Source organism: Mytilus edulis, chromosome 3 (genome assembly GCF_963676685.1).
Source record: "Mytilus edulis chromosome 3, xbMytEdul2.2, whole genome shotgun sequence".
NCBI lineage: Eukaryota > Metazoa > Mollusca > Bivalvia > Mytilida > Mytilidae > Mytilus > Mytilus edulis.
This window is the reverse complement of record NC_092346.1, coordinates 42,262,792-42,277,864: the sequence shown is the minus strand read 5'-3', so window position 1 is coordinate 42,277,864 and position 15,073 is coordinate 42,262,792. Positions and strand designations below refer to the sequence as shown.

Genomic DNA, 15,073 nt, shown 5'->3' with positions numbered 1-15,073 from the left:
ACAGCTTCTCAAATGTCTTAAATCCAAATTCCTTCAGATTGTGAAGTTTTGAGATAATTGCTCCTAGAGCACGTCCACCACCTTTTGCTAGATTTTCTGCGTTTGATGCAGTCTTTTTTCTCGTTGAATATTACTCCCAAATATTTGTACTGACTTGTAACCTCTAATTCATTGTCTCCAATCTTGAATTGGAAAGATGTACGCTGTCGTCTGCCAGATCTGAAATGCACTACTTTGGATTTATCTGTATTTATTAGAACTCGCCACCGTTTACACCAGTCGTGTAGTTTATCCAACATCCTTTGCATATCCGTCTCGTTGTATGCTAGTAGTACAATGTCATCTGCGTACAACAACATAGACAATTTGGTGTCTTCGATATTTATACCAAGATCCAAATTGTTCACTTCTTGCACAAGGTCATTAATGAATATAGAAAACAAAGTTGGCGAACAATTGTCTCCCTGTTTCACAACAGAGTTACAAACAAACCAATCCGACATCTTCTGATTGACACGAATACTAGCTGTTGTGTAGGAATAAATGTTTTTGATAGATTTGTACATTTTGCCGTCGATATTGTTTAGTAAAAGCTTATAAAGTAACATATCTCGGTCCACAAAGTAAAAAGCTTTCTTTAGATCCACAAATGTTGCAATTACATTAGCGTTGTTCCGAATCACACTACTAAGAGAAAAGACGTGATCTTCGCAAGAACGATGTCTCCTGAATCCATTTTGCTCATCAGCAAGAACCTCATTCTCGTCTAGATAAGTCGATAGTCGGTTATTTATGAAGGCACTGTACTTATAATTGTTCATCCGTCATTATGCAGTTTTAATCATAAGCATCGTTTTCGAGCTTTTCTATGATTGTACATGACTTATTGGACCAAGTTTGAAATTTCGAAACGTTTGAAATTATGCTTGTTCAGAGCTACGTTAGTAACAAAAACAGGATTTTATTTTCAAATACATTTCATTATGACTGCATAAGACACAAACTATTGCATGGCCATGTTCGATGTCTTTTTTATCATTTGTTTCGTGTTAAGTCTAATATTTCAAGCCCTTCAAGTCAGTCAGGTCGAAAAATATACACAAAGTAAAAAAACACCCATGAAACTATAACAAACTCAATCGAGTTCTTCAAAAGCATTATCTTCCTTAATCCAACAAAACAATCTGAAATATTTATTTTCTTGATCTGAAATAATTATGAACGTACTAGAACTGAGCGAACGCAAAAAAAAACAAAGTAGAACTCCAATTTGGTTTGCCTTGACCGAAAATCCCTATAAAATCATCTAGGGTATTAACTAAAGTTGGGATAAATACGGAAACCATTGGCAAACATATTTTCCCAGACTTATCGTGTAAGAAGCTTCCTTTAATCACTAAACTGATTCTACAATAACAGTCAACAAAGATCATTTTGCTCAGTAAATACGAAGATATAATAAATGGTATTATATGTCTCTGTCATTAGCGACTGAGTTCATCTTTTGTCTGGAAAGTATGTCCTTCCTTTTATAAAAATGGTTTGATTGTTTTTTATATTTTTGTTGTGGTCTATTTACAAATGGTCTTAAAAATCGACCTTGTAAATGAGTTTTCTCATCCATTCATAAGTTCAATGTTAAGTTTCCTTTCTCAATCAAGTGGTAGAACCAAGCAGTTAAATGCTACATCATTTTAGGAACATTGAGGGAGCAACCAAATACTTCAAAAAAAGGGGGGATTGATTTTTTTTAGTCATAATTATTTTTTGCACAAGTCACGAACCATTTTATTCAGTTTAAAAACACCATCAATCATTTTTTTTTTCTTCAGAAACTTAACACTATATATAAGATATTTGGAAAATCGGATTTAAAATATTTGAAAAAAAACCATAATCCCCCTCCCCTTGATTGATTGATTGTTAGTTCTTTAACGTCCATCCATCTTCTTGAAGTTAAACGGCCGTTCCCTAAATAAGGAAATTTTTAAATATAAGGATATAGAAAAATTCCATAGTTTTTCTACACATACAATTGTCCGTTTTTTTTTATGTGATTACTGTTGACCCCCTTTATCTCAAATGCACCAGGCTTATTCAACTATCTACCAGAAAAAAAACATTAATACCTGTATATGCTGTAAAAAAGGAAGACATTATACTCTTTCTTAAAAGCATGTGTATAATTATTTTATTGCACAATTTGAACCTGTTAAACAGACGTAAGTTAACACTAGAATTGTAACAATTCAATACTAGTTCCTATTTACAGTCCTGTTCTATTACATAACAGCGAAACATAATCCTGTTACATGGCTCATTTGTCAAAATATCTCCATCATCACGGAAATATAAAAACCCATATTATTACTGAAGTCTGTGTAGAATGTATAATTTCATTAGATTCTTATCTTCCTTTGAGATTCATTTCCCATAAGTAAGAACTTAGTCATCCTGAAAAACAAAAAGATTAGTAGATTTTTTAAAATGTAAGATACAAACAAACACTTTCCTAGATCGATGATCTTTGTGATTTTTTACAATGAAAGTGTACCATATATCTTTATTAAAATGGTCTTTAACAGTTTCTGTGCTAAAGCCCATATAAATACATGAAACTCTAGCGCAATGATTAAAACTTGGTCACGTTAAACAACAAATGAGCCTTATAATTGTTTATCCATCATTAGGCAGTATTAATAATAAGCATCGTTTTCGAGCTTTACTATGATTGTACATGACTTATTGGACCATGTTTGAAATTTCGAAATGTTTGAAATTATGCTTGGTCATAGCTACGTTAGTAACAGAAACAGAATTTTTATTTTCAAATACATTTCATTATGACTACATAAGGCACAAACTATTGCATGGCCATGTTCGATGTCTTTTTTATCATTTGTTTCGTGTTAAGTCTAATATTTCAAGCCCTTCAAGTCACAGTCAGGACGAAAAATATACACAAAGTAAAAAAACTCCCATGAAACTATAACAAACTCAATCTAGTTCTTCAAAAGCATTATCTTCCTTAATCCAACAAAACAATCTGAAATGTTTATGTGTTTCAGTGGCGGATCCAGAAATTTTCATCAGTGGGGGCCCACTGACTGATCTAAGAGGGGGCCCGCTCTAGTCACGCTTCAGTGATTCCCTATATAAGCAACCAAATTTTTTCCCAAAAAGGGGGGGCCCGGGCCCCCTGCCCCCCTAAATCCGCCTCTGAGTTTGTTCTTGATCTGAAATAATTATGAACGTACTAGCACTGAGCGAACGCAAAACAAAGTAGAACATCAATTTGGTTTGCCTTGACCGAAAATCCCTATAAAATTATCTAGGGTATTAACTAAAATTAGGATCAATACGGACACCATTGGCAAACATATTTTCCCAGACTTATCGTGTTAGTAGCTTGAAGATGCAATCTTTAATCACTAAACTGATTCTACAATAACAGTCAACAAAGATCATTTTGCTCAGTAAATACGAAGATATAATAAATGGTATTATATGTCTCTGTCATTAGCGACTGAGTTCATCTTTTGTCTGGAAAGTATGTCCTTCCTTTTATAAAAATGGTTTGATTGTTTTTTATATTTTTGTTGTGGTCTATTTACAAATGGTCTTAAAAATCGACCTTGTAAATGAGTTTTCTCATCCAATTATTAGTTCAATGTTTAGTTTCCTTTCTCAATCACGTGGTAGAACCAAGCAGTTTAATGCTACATCATTTTAGGAACGCTAAGGGAGCAACCATTTAACTTCAAAAAAGGGGGGATTGATTTTTTTAGTCATAATTATTTTTTTGCACAAGTCACGAACCATTTTATTTAGTTTTAAAATGCTATCGATCATTTTTTTTCAGAAACTTAATACTATATATAAGATATTTGGAAAATCTGGATTCAAAATATTTTAAAAAACAAACATAATCCCCCTCCCCTTGATTGATTGTTGGTTGTTTAACGTCCATCCATCTCCTTGAAGTTAAATGGCCGTTCCCTAAATAAGGTAGTTCCTGATAAATAAATACCCATTCGTCGTCGTTGTTATCGTCAGCTGGAGTCGTTTCTCTTTCATTAGATTTCATAGACATAATTTTATCAGTCCAAATTGCGCCAACTTCTTCTCCTGCAAAATTTGACACAGTTGACGAATCAATTTCCACTTTCGTTAAGTTTTCTGAAAATAAAATCCTTAATAATTCTACTTATGTTATACAATCAATGTATTTATTTATATATTTGAAGAAAACATTTTTTATACTTAGGCTGATTGTTTTCAGAAATCAGTTATATTTTTTTGTTAAATGCATATAGCTTAATTGAAATTGCTAAATTGCTTATATCCAAGTCATTTGATATTTGAACTCTGGTGGTTAATTGTCTTATTGGTAATCATACCATTTTTTTCCTTTTTTGCGTGTGCATAAAACAGCATTTTGATTAGCTGAGTAGCAATTACAAAGTTCAGATAATAGTACAAAAAAACGGCAGTAAATAAATTCGCCATTGTCCTATACCGTTATCGATCAAATATATAATTTGGAGGTATTTAAAATCGTCTTGTCAAGCTTTATTATGAAGCACTGTTAATCCATGTCATGATCTAGATTAGACTGATACCCTGTCCTTAATTTATTTGGCTCTGACCCTCGTTGACAACATGGGTGTATCAAATACCCGTTGGAATTAGTGGTGTTTGTGGTGCTCAGTCTTTAAGTGTTTTTATTGGGTTGTGTAGACTGTTTTATTTTGTATTTTTGTCGTTTATTTGTTGTTGTTATGGCATTGTTAGTTCGTTGACGCTTTGAATGTGATATAGTTTATGCGTATTTAACCCAAGACCTGTCTTTTCCCTAATAAATAAACCTATTAAAGGACTGTTCTTCTTTGTTGTTATCCGTAATGAATCTCCATCTAAAATCTCTATATCCTCTAACTTGGATTCTGGTAGCCAAAACGATAAGCATCCTTGCGAAATAAGTGCAGAAGATTTCCGATATATCTGGTCCATTTCATCATTTTGTAGAAGTTTCTGTACTTCTTGTTTATTTATATTATCAGTTTCACCTTTAGCTTCCACTTCTGGAATACAAACAAACACACATATTAAGCTACAAACGTATAAAATTGTATAAAACAGTTTGTTGGGTTTTTTTTGGTGGTGAGGAGTGGTGTTAGGAATGGTTTCTAATAAAATGTTTTATTTGTTTACGTGTTTTGTACGTTAAAACATTGTTGAATAAGCAATATTTAGCTCATCATCAACACATTCTGATTTTACAGCAGTAATTGTCACCATAAAAGACCCGTTCTGCCATTTAAAATTTTCAGAGTTACTTTAATCAGGTACAAATTTTAAAAAGAAATATTTTTTTCAGATATGTTTTGTTAAATATTCCCCAATGATACAAATGCTTACTGTATTTATTAAGATATCCTGTTCCAACCTTCTGTGTTTCACTGAAATTTGGGTTTATTTCTTTTCCAGAACTGTCAAATGTTCTTTTGTGTGCTTTCTGTACATCAACATGAAGAACAAAATATCTTTTCTGAAATAAAGAACGAAATGGTATTACCACAACACTCTGACTAGAAACAAAGAAATGCGTTTAATATCTGACTTTTGATTCGCTTTACTCTTTGTTTTCTTTTCTGACGTAATTGTCACCATCATAAGGCTGACTTGAGAAATAATTCTTTCATGCCATGCTCTATGCTCATTTTAACATGGGTAGGCATTATATTTGTTAATATCTTAACACCGAGCGTAAGCGAGGTATTAAATGTTTACAAATATAATGCCTAACCATGTTAAAATGAGCATAGAGCATGCCATGATCGAATTATTTCGATTCTAATAGGAATATTTTGAACTTTTGTACTTCGAAGCGGACCTAAAATAGACGCTACAAATGTTGCCATTTTGATTTCATGAACAAAAACGTTATGGAAAAATCAACAGTTTATCAATAAAAAAAAACCAGAAACATTTAAACTTACTTTTAGAATGTTTTTATTAATTTCCTAGCGAGCAACACCAACAAAAATGTCCATGTTCATCTCTGGCTTTGTTCAAAATTCATCTGACGTTACAATTTCAATTGTGACGTTCATTACGTGCAGCCCATGTTCTATTCGAATTAGAGCATGGCTTTGTACCCAAATTAAAGAAGAACGTCATATTAGAATCTGTTTATAGTATATTATCACGTTTGCATTCTAAAGGGAACCAATTTTTCATCTTCTGATCGACGTTCCTTTACTCGAAAAGAGACAGTTAAAACCATGACCCTTTAAATGTAAAAAAGAAATGCAGTCTATACGAAGCAGTAGTCAGAAAAATTACCTCACCTGCTGCTATAGTTAACCGTGCTGTAATCGTTTGAACTGAAAAAATCCTCTTGTTCCAAAATTAGACGAACAAAACTTGAACCCCTACCCCTCCTCAGAATATAAAAAGATACTCCCCGTACAACTAACTTCACATTTTATAGTCAAGATTATACACTAATACTTACAATATAAAAACACAAGTCTTTAATCTTATAAAACACAAAAACAACATCTTATAGCGTTTTATTGTACGAGAAGGTCAGAATAAGTCAAAGGCACTACGAAAGAGAACAATGCAAATAACGGTACAAGGATGCAATGTAACTAAGCTGGAATATTCTTTCGACCATGTTTTTAATATGACAACTTACATTCATCACTATTTGTTGCTTAAGTTTGCAAATTGGCCTAAATATTACATGTACGTTAATTTTTTTCCAAATGTAAACACAAAGCATGTTACATTATAAATGAAATTTTCAAGAGAAGAACTCTTTTTGTGCATTTAGCAAATCGTATGGTACCAAAATTAACGTATATTTGTTCCGCCAAAGAGAAGTTCTTCTGGAAACTTTGTTATAAACGATGCTATGTGTGATTTTTGCATTATCATGGCTTACTTCTGTTCTATTTTGTTGAAACTAAATGTTTTTCAAGATTATTCCTTAAATGAAGAAAGGAATATGGCCATTTGCTTTCTCTTGCTTGATTAAATTTCCCCTGCATTATCTATCGCATTGTAGGGACAGGAAGGCAATTAAGCAACTCATTATTTCAAAAGCCAAGTCAGTTTTGTGTAAATGTTCTAACGGACCATCATGAATTCTTTATTGGTAATTAAAACCACTAAAGTGTCTATCCATTTACTAATTTGCCTAACATCTATGTGTCTCTATTCTTTAATGACTGTAGATCACAAGATAGCAGCTGATTAGTATTAGCCCACTACTATTACAAATCATACCTTCTGCAATTGCGATATAAGAAGACATTACAGGGGTGACCAATAAGATTCAATACTTATTACCTACTTTGTTGGCCAATGTAAAAAATAGTAATGACATATTTGTGGTCTATCATTTCCTTAGACAAATCATTTGTATCGAATTATTGGTATGAGGTGAAGCGAAAATGACACGTTTTGGTATATCATTTGACAAATTTTATTTCATCTCTGCTTTTATCAATCGATGAACAAAGGCAATGAGAGATTGTTTTTCTATAGTCTCTAAGACAGAACTTATTCAATCGGAAAAGAAGACTTTTGTTGTCACTTAAGTGGAAATAAAAACATATATTAGGATTGAAATTTATTGTGAAAGCCTTTATACAATGTACTGCAAATCTAGTAAATCTATAGTGGAAAGCTCATTCCAAAGTAATAATGAAGACAAATAATGCTTACAATGATTTTGAATTTCATAGATTCATGTAGACATAAAATAAAGAGCTAATACAAGACTCCAGACTATCTGGCAATTGTCCTTATATACGACATTACCAAAGAGTGATTACACCTTTAACACCATTTCCTGATTAATGCATTTGCTATATACCCCCAGGGAAATAGACACAGTAGCGTTAATTATATATAACATATTCGCTACTTATGCACTCCACTCAATGAAGTGTTTTCTCGTTGTTGAAGGTCTTACAGGTTTTTTATAATTGCCTCCATCTGTGACACTCTTTGAACTTTGGTGGATATTGTAGCATTGACATCAATACCACATCTCCTTATTTTTTTATATAAATGAAGAATCCTAAAAAAGTAAGCAATTACAGAAGCAAGAAGACACGATTTTCATCCGTTGAAGAGAATACGTCAAACATTGTCTACTATTATTATTTTAAATCGAACAACGTGTTTTCATGAAACATAAAATAGACCTATGAGTACAAAAATCGATATATGAGTCAATTCGATGGATTTGGCAGCATCAACATATAATACATATTCTTGAACCTTCTCTGTAAACTATTACCTTAACTTAAAAAAAAGGTATCTTACACTGCGAATTGTTAATTAAAAGCACTATAATCGCATTCCTTGATACAAAAATAACTCTGTTCGAAGCGTCAGTCCAGTCATAAAAATAAGTATAAAACCTTGTATGAGTATGTATTGATTCAAGAGAATTGAATAAAAGAACATTTTTTAATATTTATCCACTTCCAAGTACTTTATTGTTTGTATAAATGGAGCGAAAATATTTCAAATTATTTTCAATTCAATACATATTTCATGTATAAAATGTCAATTCACACATCGTTGTCAATAAAATGGATTGAGGCGACTGTCATACAACTGAGAGTTTAACCTAGCTACATGTAGCTATAAAACCAAGTTTAATCCACCATTCTATGCATAATAAATTGCCTGTAGCAAGTCAGGTATATGAAATTTGTTATCCATCCGTTCGATGTGTTTGAGCTTTGGATTTTGTCATTTGATTTTCGTTTGAATTTTTCTCGGAGTTATGCTTTTTGTGATTTACTTTTTTTTAACTCGACGACACAAAAACCATTTTCAGGACATCTGCAGGTCGTCACACATTCTTACTTGTGTCTACAACAAAAGATCTCTGTAAAGTATGTGAAGATCTATTTGAAGTTTACATCATTCTTTAGAATTTTTAGAGGAAGCCATCACGATTTGATTGCTCGTTATGGAATATCTGTTTCACAGATGACGACGGATATGTTACAATCACCGTAACCACAATTCCGTCCTATTTTCCTCATGTGACCTACCGAATTAGAATTACTCAATGGGTTATTTTTCTTACACGAGCAACACGAGTGGCGAGGGGTGCAACACGCGGAGCACGAACTTTTCTTATGACAAAACCATCATGATATACATACCTTGTTTCCGTCTTTTGTATTGACTGACACCCTTGATCTTCGCCGTACATTTCCTTCAATCAAAACACCAGTACCCCTAAATGATATTTAGACATTTTATATTCCGAAATGACTAATCGTCTGAATGGGAAAAAAATATACATTTTGAAAAAATCAGAATGTGTGGATATTTACTATTAGAATATAAATGAGATATAGATCATGTAGATAGCAGACTTAAAATTCTACAACAATAATCTGTATAGGTAATACACATATTTAACATTTATAAACTATTCAGCTTGATTATCATTGAAAACATGGAATAGGATATGAAATTCAATCAATCATGACAAGCAAGATGAGTCTAATGCGAGTGCTGTATATATCAGCCAAAGAACTTAAACATGCATGTGAACTTAAATATGACCCCCAAAATAAATAAAGACAAATAAATTTATAGTATCGGAAAGGTGTTGACATGGTAAATAGGATCATACATGTAGCCAGGGTTATTTGTTAAAGTCATATGAAACCAGTGAGTGGTGAAAAATAATGTTTATCCAATTCTTGAACCAATGCATGTATATATCATAAACTTAGAACTCTGAGCACGATTTTGTCATTTTTTACGCAAATATATCGTATAATCGTCAAATTTTTTTTCTCTCTGTCTGTTATGATTTAAAAAATATGACTGCTCATTAAATGCCGTGTTTTAAAGCCGAAGTTTACCGATTGTCACCTTATAGTAAACACATAACAAAAAGCATGGATATTGAGCACGTGTTTAACATTTACAATCAGATAATTGTTTATTTTAATGACAGACCCATGCGTATTGCGATCACCGAATTTTTACGAGGAGGGTTACGCTCAGGTCACTATGCATACGGAAAATATGTCCGGTGAATTGCTTCCTGGAAGCAAGCAATTAAAAATAAGTAAACTTCTTCTACATGTGGACAAATTAAAGAATTTTCCTCAGAAAAAAGTATATGTACATAAGTTGTATAATGAAAACTATCCATTTAGTTATAAAAAACATATGCATGATTTTTTTTAATTTGAGGTTTCTTATGACTTTAAGTTGAACCTCAGATTCCGCAGTGACTTAGGACGAGGTGTACGTTTTCTTAATTGCCACTAGAAAACTTTAAACTGCTTCAAAATGCATCATACAGTTCTTCAAAATACATAAAAATTAATGATAAGTGAGCTGGGACATAATATATTGACAGTTTAATAGTATCATGGTACCATATACTACATGTATTACATGTATGTAGAAAAAAGGGCTCGAACCCCAGCACACATACCCATCATCTTAAATTTGAGTGGAGAATAACACATCCTAAGACCCCAGCACAAACACTAAGTTGCACTTAAAGGTCTTTCCATGCCAAACAAAATGACAAGTTAAAAGTTTCCTTTTATAGTGTTCGACATATCACAATAAGGTGACCTGGAAATAAGTGGCATTACAAAAGATGAATATATTTTATTGGGATTTACAAAAGCATCTAGTGTATTTAATTGACTTACCCTGATTTCCCTTCAACGTTCCATTCTGTATGTTCAACTGTGATTAGTGGTAAGTTTGATAAAGGTTTATCATTATAAATTCTACTCATGTTTTTCAACAACCTGGTCAATGTTTACAAACAATAAACCCGGAAACAGCTGTGATGTTTTAAATACAAAACCTATGCCGGACAAGTATAATTGCTTCCGTGTTTTCAAATAAATTCTTGCAAATTTTGTTTATTTTATTGATTTCTTAGGTTAAGTAAAGTCGATCAATATTATTAATTTACAAATTTTATTTCTTACAGAGAATAAAAAATGTTCTACAAAATGGTTATAGTATAAAAGATTTGAGATGTGATTATGTTGCACGCTGTCTTACAAATAAGTTTTGGCGGGGGTGTTTTGGTTTATGTATCGGAAATACTAAAAACTAAGAGACGATTCGATTTAGAATTCGAAAACGGTGAACTTATATGGCTAGAAATTGATTTTCCTCAACACAAAATTTTACTTTGTGCTATTTATCGATCACCAGGTTCAAGTCATCCCTTCTGGCAAAATTTTAAACATTCAATTGAACAAGCATATAATTATACAACTAAGATTATAATTACAGGTGATTTAAATGTTGACTTATTTACTGAACACAATCATGTTTTAAATGATTTAATGAATATTTTTTGTTTACAAAATGTTGTTAAAGAAGCGACCAGATTTGATCACAGATCTGGGAGAGCTACTTTATTAGATCCAATTTTAATTTCTGAAGATTGTTGTGCTACCTTTACTGAAGTTATTGATATAAATAGACAAATGAGTGACCATAATGCTACAAAAGTATATTTAAAAATTCCGAATTTTAGCGAAAAAAAATTTACACGAACTATTTGGTTGTATAAACATGCAGATTTTACTAGATTTAATCATGATATTCAGAATTTTGATTGGCAAACTACTTTGACTGCTTTTGGAGACGATATAGACGGAATGGCAGTTTTTTTCACAGATAAATATTTAGAAATTGCTAGAAATTCTATACCTACTAAAACTGTCACTATTCGATCATCAGATAAACCGTGGTTTAACTCGGAAATTCGAAAAGAGATTAGACTACGTGATAGACTTCATAAAAAATTACGGAAATTTAGAACTGTACAAAATACTATAAAATTCAAAGTTCAACGTAACAAAGTAAATAACATGATTATTCATGCAAAGGAACAGTTTTACTTAAACGCTAATGGTCTCTTGGACGAAAAGTCAAACAAAAACCCGAAAGCATTCTGGTCTCTCGTTAAAAAAGTTATGGGTAAATGTCGTTCTACGTCGATTCCTCCGTTGATAAATCCAAATACTAATGAAATTTCTGTTGGTGAAAAAGAAAAAGCAGATTTGCTTAACTCATATTTTTGTAATATTTCTACATCTTCGGATGATGGAGTTACACCTCCAGATTTACCACTTCGTACCCAACATAGCTTAGATATTGATGAAATAACGGAGGATGAGATTAAAGTAAAATTGAGAATGGAAATGGGGAATGTGTCAAAGAGACAACAACCCGCCCAAATAAAAAACAACAGCAGAGGGTCACCAACAGGTCTTCAATGTAGCGAGAAATTCCCGCACCCGGAGGCGTCCTTCAGCTGGCCCCTAAACAAATATATACTAGTCCAGTGATAATGAACGCCATACTAATTTCCAAATTGTACACAAGAAACTAAAATTAAAATAATACAAGACTAACAAAGGCCAGAGGCTCCTGACTTGGGACAGGCGCAAAAATGCGGCGGGGTTAAACATGTTTGTGAGATCTCAACCCTCCCCCTAAGACATACTCAAATCTTTGGAAATTGGTAAAGCATCCGGTGAAGATTGTATTAGTCATCAAATGCTGAAATATACTGCTAATAGTGTGTGTGTACCTTTATTATTTATATTTAATTGTTCAATGAGAACCTCCAAATTTCCAAGTTGCTGGAAAGATGCTAATGTTTTAGCTTTTTTCAAAAAAGGGGATAAATCGATGGTTTCAAACTATCGTCCTATTGCATTGTTAAGTTGTGTGGGTAAAGTTTTTGAAAGAATAGTTTATAAACATATTTTTAATTTCATTTTTGAACATAAGCTATTGTATAAATTCCAGTCAGGTTTCGTTCCTGGTCATTCAACATTTCATCAAATGATTGAGATTTATCACAGAATTTGTTTAGCTATGGAAGATAAAGAAATTATGTGTATGATTTTTTGTGATATATCAAAGGCTTTTGACCGACTTTGGCATAAAGGTCTATTAGAAAAAATCAAAACTTATGGCATAAAAGGCAACTTATTGGGTTGGATTGAAAATTATTTGAGTAATAGGAGACAGAAAGTACTTCTAAAAAATTCAGAATCTGCATTTGGAACATTAAAAGCAGGTGTGCACCAAGGCTCAGTACTTGGGCCTTTATTATTTCTGATGTTTATAAATGACATAGCAGATGAAATTCAGTGTTTAGTTAGACTTTTTGCCGATGATAGTTCACTTGTGTATTCTTCAATCAATGCTTTAGATATAGAAAGGAGATTAAATGAGGATCTACAAACATTAAATGATTGGTCAAAACAATGGCTTGTAGATTTTAATCCTCAGAAAACAGAATATATGGTTTTTAATTTCCGTAAGAATGCACAGCCTATTTATTTGAAATTTAATGGAGAATTGATTAAAAAGGTTGATGACCATAAACATTTGGGTGTTACTTTTTCTGATAATTGTAAGTGGTCAGTACATATAGATAACATTTGCTGTAGTGCCACTAAACAAATTTTTGTTCTAAGAAAATTGAAATATATTCTTAACAGAAACAATCTTAATAAGATATATCTTGCATACATACTTCCACTTTTAGAATATGCATGTGAGCTATGGGATGGATGTTGTGTTAGAGATTCTGAAAAAATTGAGCGCTTGCAGTTTGAGGCAGCCAGAATTATTACTGGACTTCCGCAATTTGCAAGTATAGAATCCCTACTTTTTGAAACTGGATTGGAAACTTTGAGTTCTAGAAGAAATAGACGTAAATTATGTTTATTGCATAAAATACACAACAATAATGTTCCAGAATATCTTATGGATTGTATTTCGAATTATACAGATGATAATTATTATAATACTAGAAACCGTTCTCACTATAGAGTACCAAGATGTAGATTGGACATATTTTCTAAATCTTTTTTCCCTTCTTCAATTCGAACATGGAATTTATTACCATTAGATATTAGATCCATACAATCATCTCCAAATTTCAAAAACACTATCCGGAGAAATGATATTTCTTTTTTGGTACCTAAATATTATTTCATTGGAAACAGGATAGAAAATATACTACATACAAAATTACGACACAGATGTAGTCCTTTAAAAGCTGATTTATACAGGGTTAATTTAGTAAATGACCCCAGTTGTGAATGTGGGTGTCCATTAGAAGATTCGATTCATTTTTTCTTAGAATGTCCACTCTACATAAACTTTAGAAATCAGCTCTTTAAAAACATTCAACACTTAGCTGATATATCTATAGAACATATTTTATTTGGAACAGACGAAATTACTGTTGAACAAAACACAATCTTTTTCAGAAATGTACATAGTTATATACGCCATACAAAAAGATTCTTTGATTAATATTGCTGTATCTTAAAATGTACTCGTATCCAACTGTTATACTGTTTAAACATAATATAAAATTGTATATATTTTTCATATTGTACTAAAATATTTAATTGCTGTCATCTTGAAATTTTGTATATTGTACTTATATGGAGAGGATTTTCTTAAGTTGTTATAACTTGTATCCAATCCTATTGTATATTTAGACAATAAAATATGTTTAAACTTAAACTACAAATAAGTAAGTAAGTAAGTAAGTAATGACTTTATTTACAGAGGGTGACTCAATTAGCTTTCGCTAATCTACCTTGAGGCCCTCACAAAGAACAAACAGTACAAATATTACAAAGCTTACAGTTTCTAACATATTATGTAAATGCACTATTCATACTAACTTTAAACTGTCTGTAGAACAAGAGAAAACTAAATTCATTGATATATATATATACATAACATTCAAATCATTAGAATATTTGAGTAAGTTGTTATAAATCATTTATAGACAAGAAATCAACACATTTTTGTTTAAAAGTGTCCAGGTTTTCACAACATTTTATTTCATTTGGTAGTTTATTCCAAAGTATAGATGAGCTATATGCAAAAGATTTCTTCATTGAATTTGTGTTCGGTCGTACAACAGCTAAATTGTTATTTGCAGATGACCTTAGATTTCTACTATGTAGGTTAACAATTGGACAACAGAGTT

The 15,073-nt window shown here is 31.9% G+C and overlaps 2 protein-coding genes across 3 annotated transcripts; one reads left to right on the top strand and one right to left on the bottom strand.

Annotated features, from left to right (window-relative positions):
* Positions 1-2,164: 2,164 nt before the first annotated feature.
* On the bottom strand, positions 2,165-10,887 carry LOC139516534 (arpin-like). Of its 2 annotated transcripts, none has more exons than XM_071306702.1 (6): positions 10,728-10,887; positions 9,204-9,279; positions 5,422-5,551; positions 4,869-5,084; positions 4,031-4,179; positions 2,165-2,454 (listed from the first exon to the last, which is right to left on the bottom strand). In XM_071306702.1, exons 1-6 carry the CDS (start codon positions 10,814-10,816, stop codon positions 2,446-2,448), a joined length of 669 nt encoding a protein of 222 aa, XP_071162803.1. In that variant the 5' UTR covers positions 10,817-10,887; the 3' UTR covers positions 2,165-2,445. The 2 variants fall into 2 exon arrangements, with proteins under 2 accessions (XP_071162803.1, XP_071162804.1); XM_071306703.1 differs by having other exon boundaries at positions 4,031-4,128.
* Positions 10,888-11,699: 812 nt separating this feature from the next.
* LOC139515266 (uncharacterized) lies at positions 11,700-14,382 on the top strand. The gene is made up of 2 exons (XM_071304831.1): positions 11,700-12,227; positions 12,859-14,382. The coding sequence occupies exons 1-2, from the start codon at positions 11,700-11,702 to the stop codon at positions 14,380-14,382; spliced, it is 2,052 nt and encodes a 683-aa protein (XP_071160932.1).
* The last annotated feature ends 691 nt before the right edge of the window (positions 14,383-15,073 follow it).

Excerpts from the sequence above, each read along its gene's own strand:
- LOC139515266 (XM_071304831.1), top strand. The coding sequence starts at position 11,700 with ATGGCAGTTTTTTTCACAGATAAATATTTAGAAATTGCTAGAAATTCT. Across the intron at positions 12,228-12,858 it reads TAACGGAGGATGAGATTAAA|TCAGGTTTCGTTCCTGGTCA; the intron begins GTAAAATTGAGA and ends TATAAATTCCAG.
- LOC139516534 (XM_071306702.1), bottom strand. The coding sequence starts at position 10,816 with ATGAGTAGAATTTATAATGATAAACCTTTATCAAACTTACCACTAATC. Across the intron at positions 5,085-5,421 it reads AGGATATCTTAATAAATACA|AAGTGGAAGCTAAAGGTGAA; the intron begins GTAAGCATTTGT and ends TTTGTATTCCAG. Across the intron at positions 4,180-4,868 it reads GAAGAACAGTCCTTTAATAG|AAAACTTAACGAAAGTGGAA; the intron begins GTTTATTTATTA and ends TTTTATTTTCAG.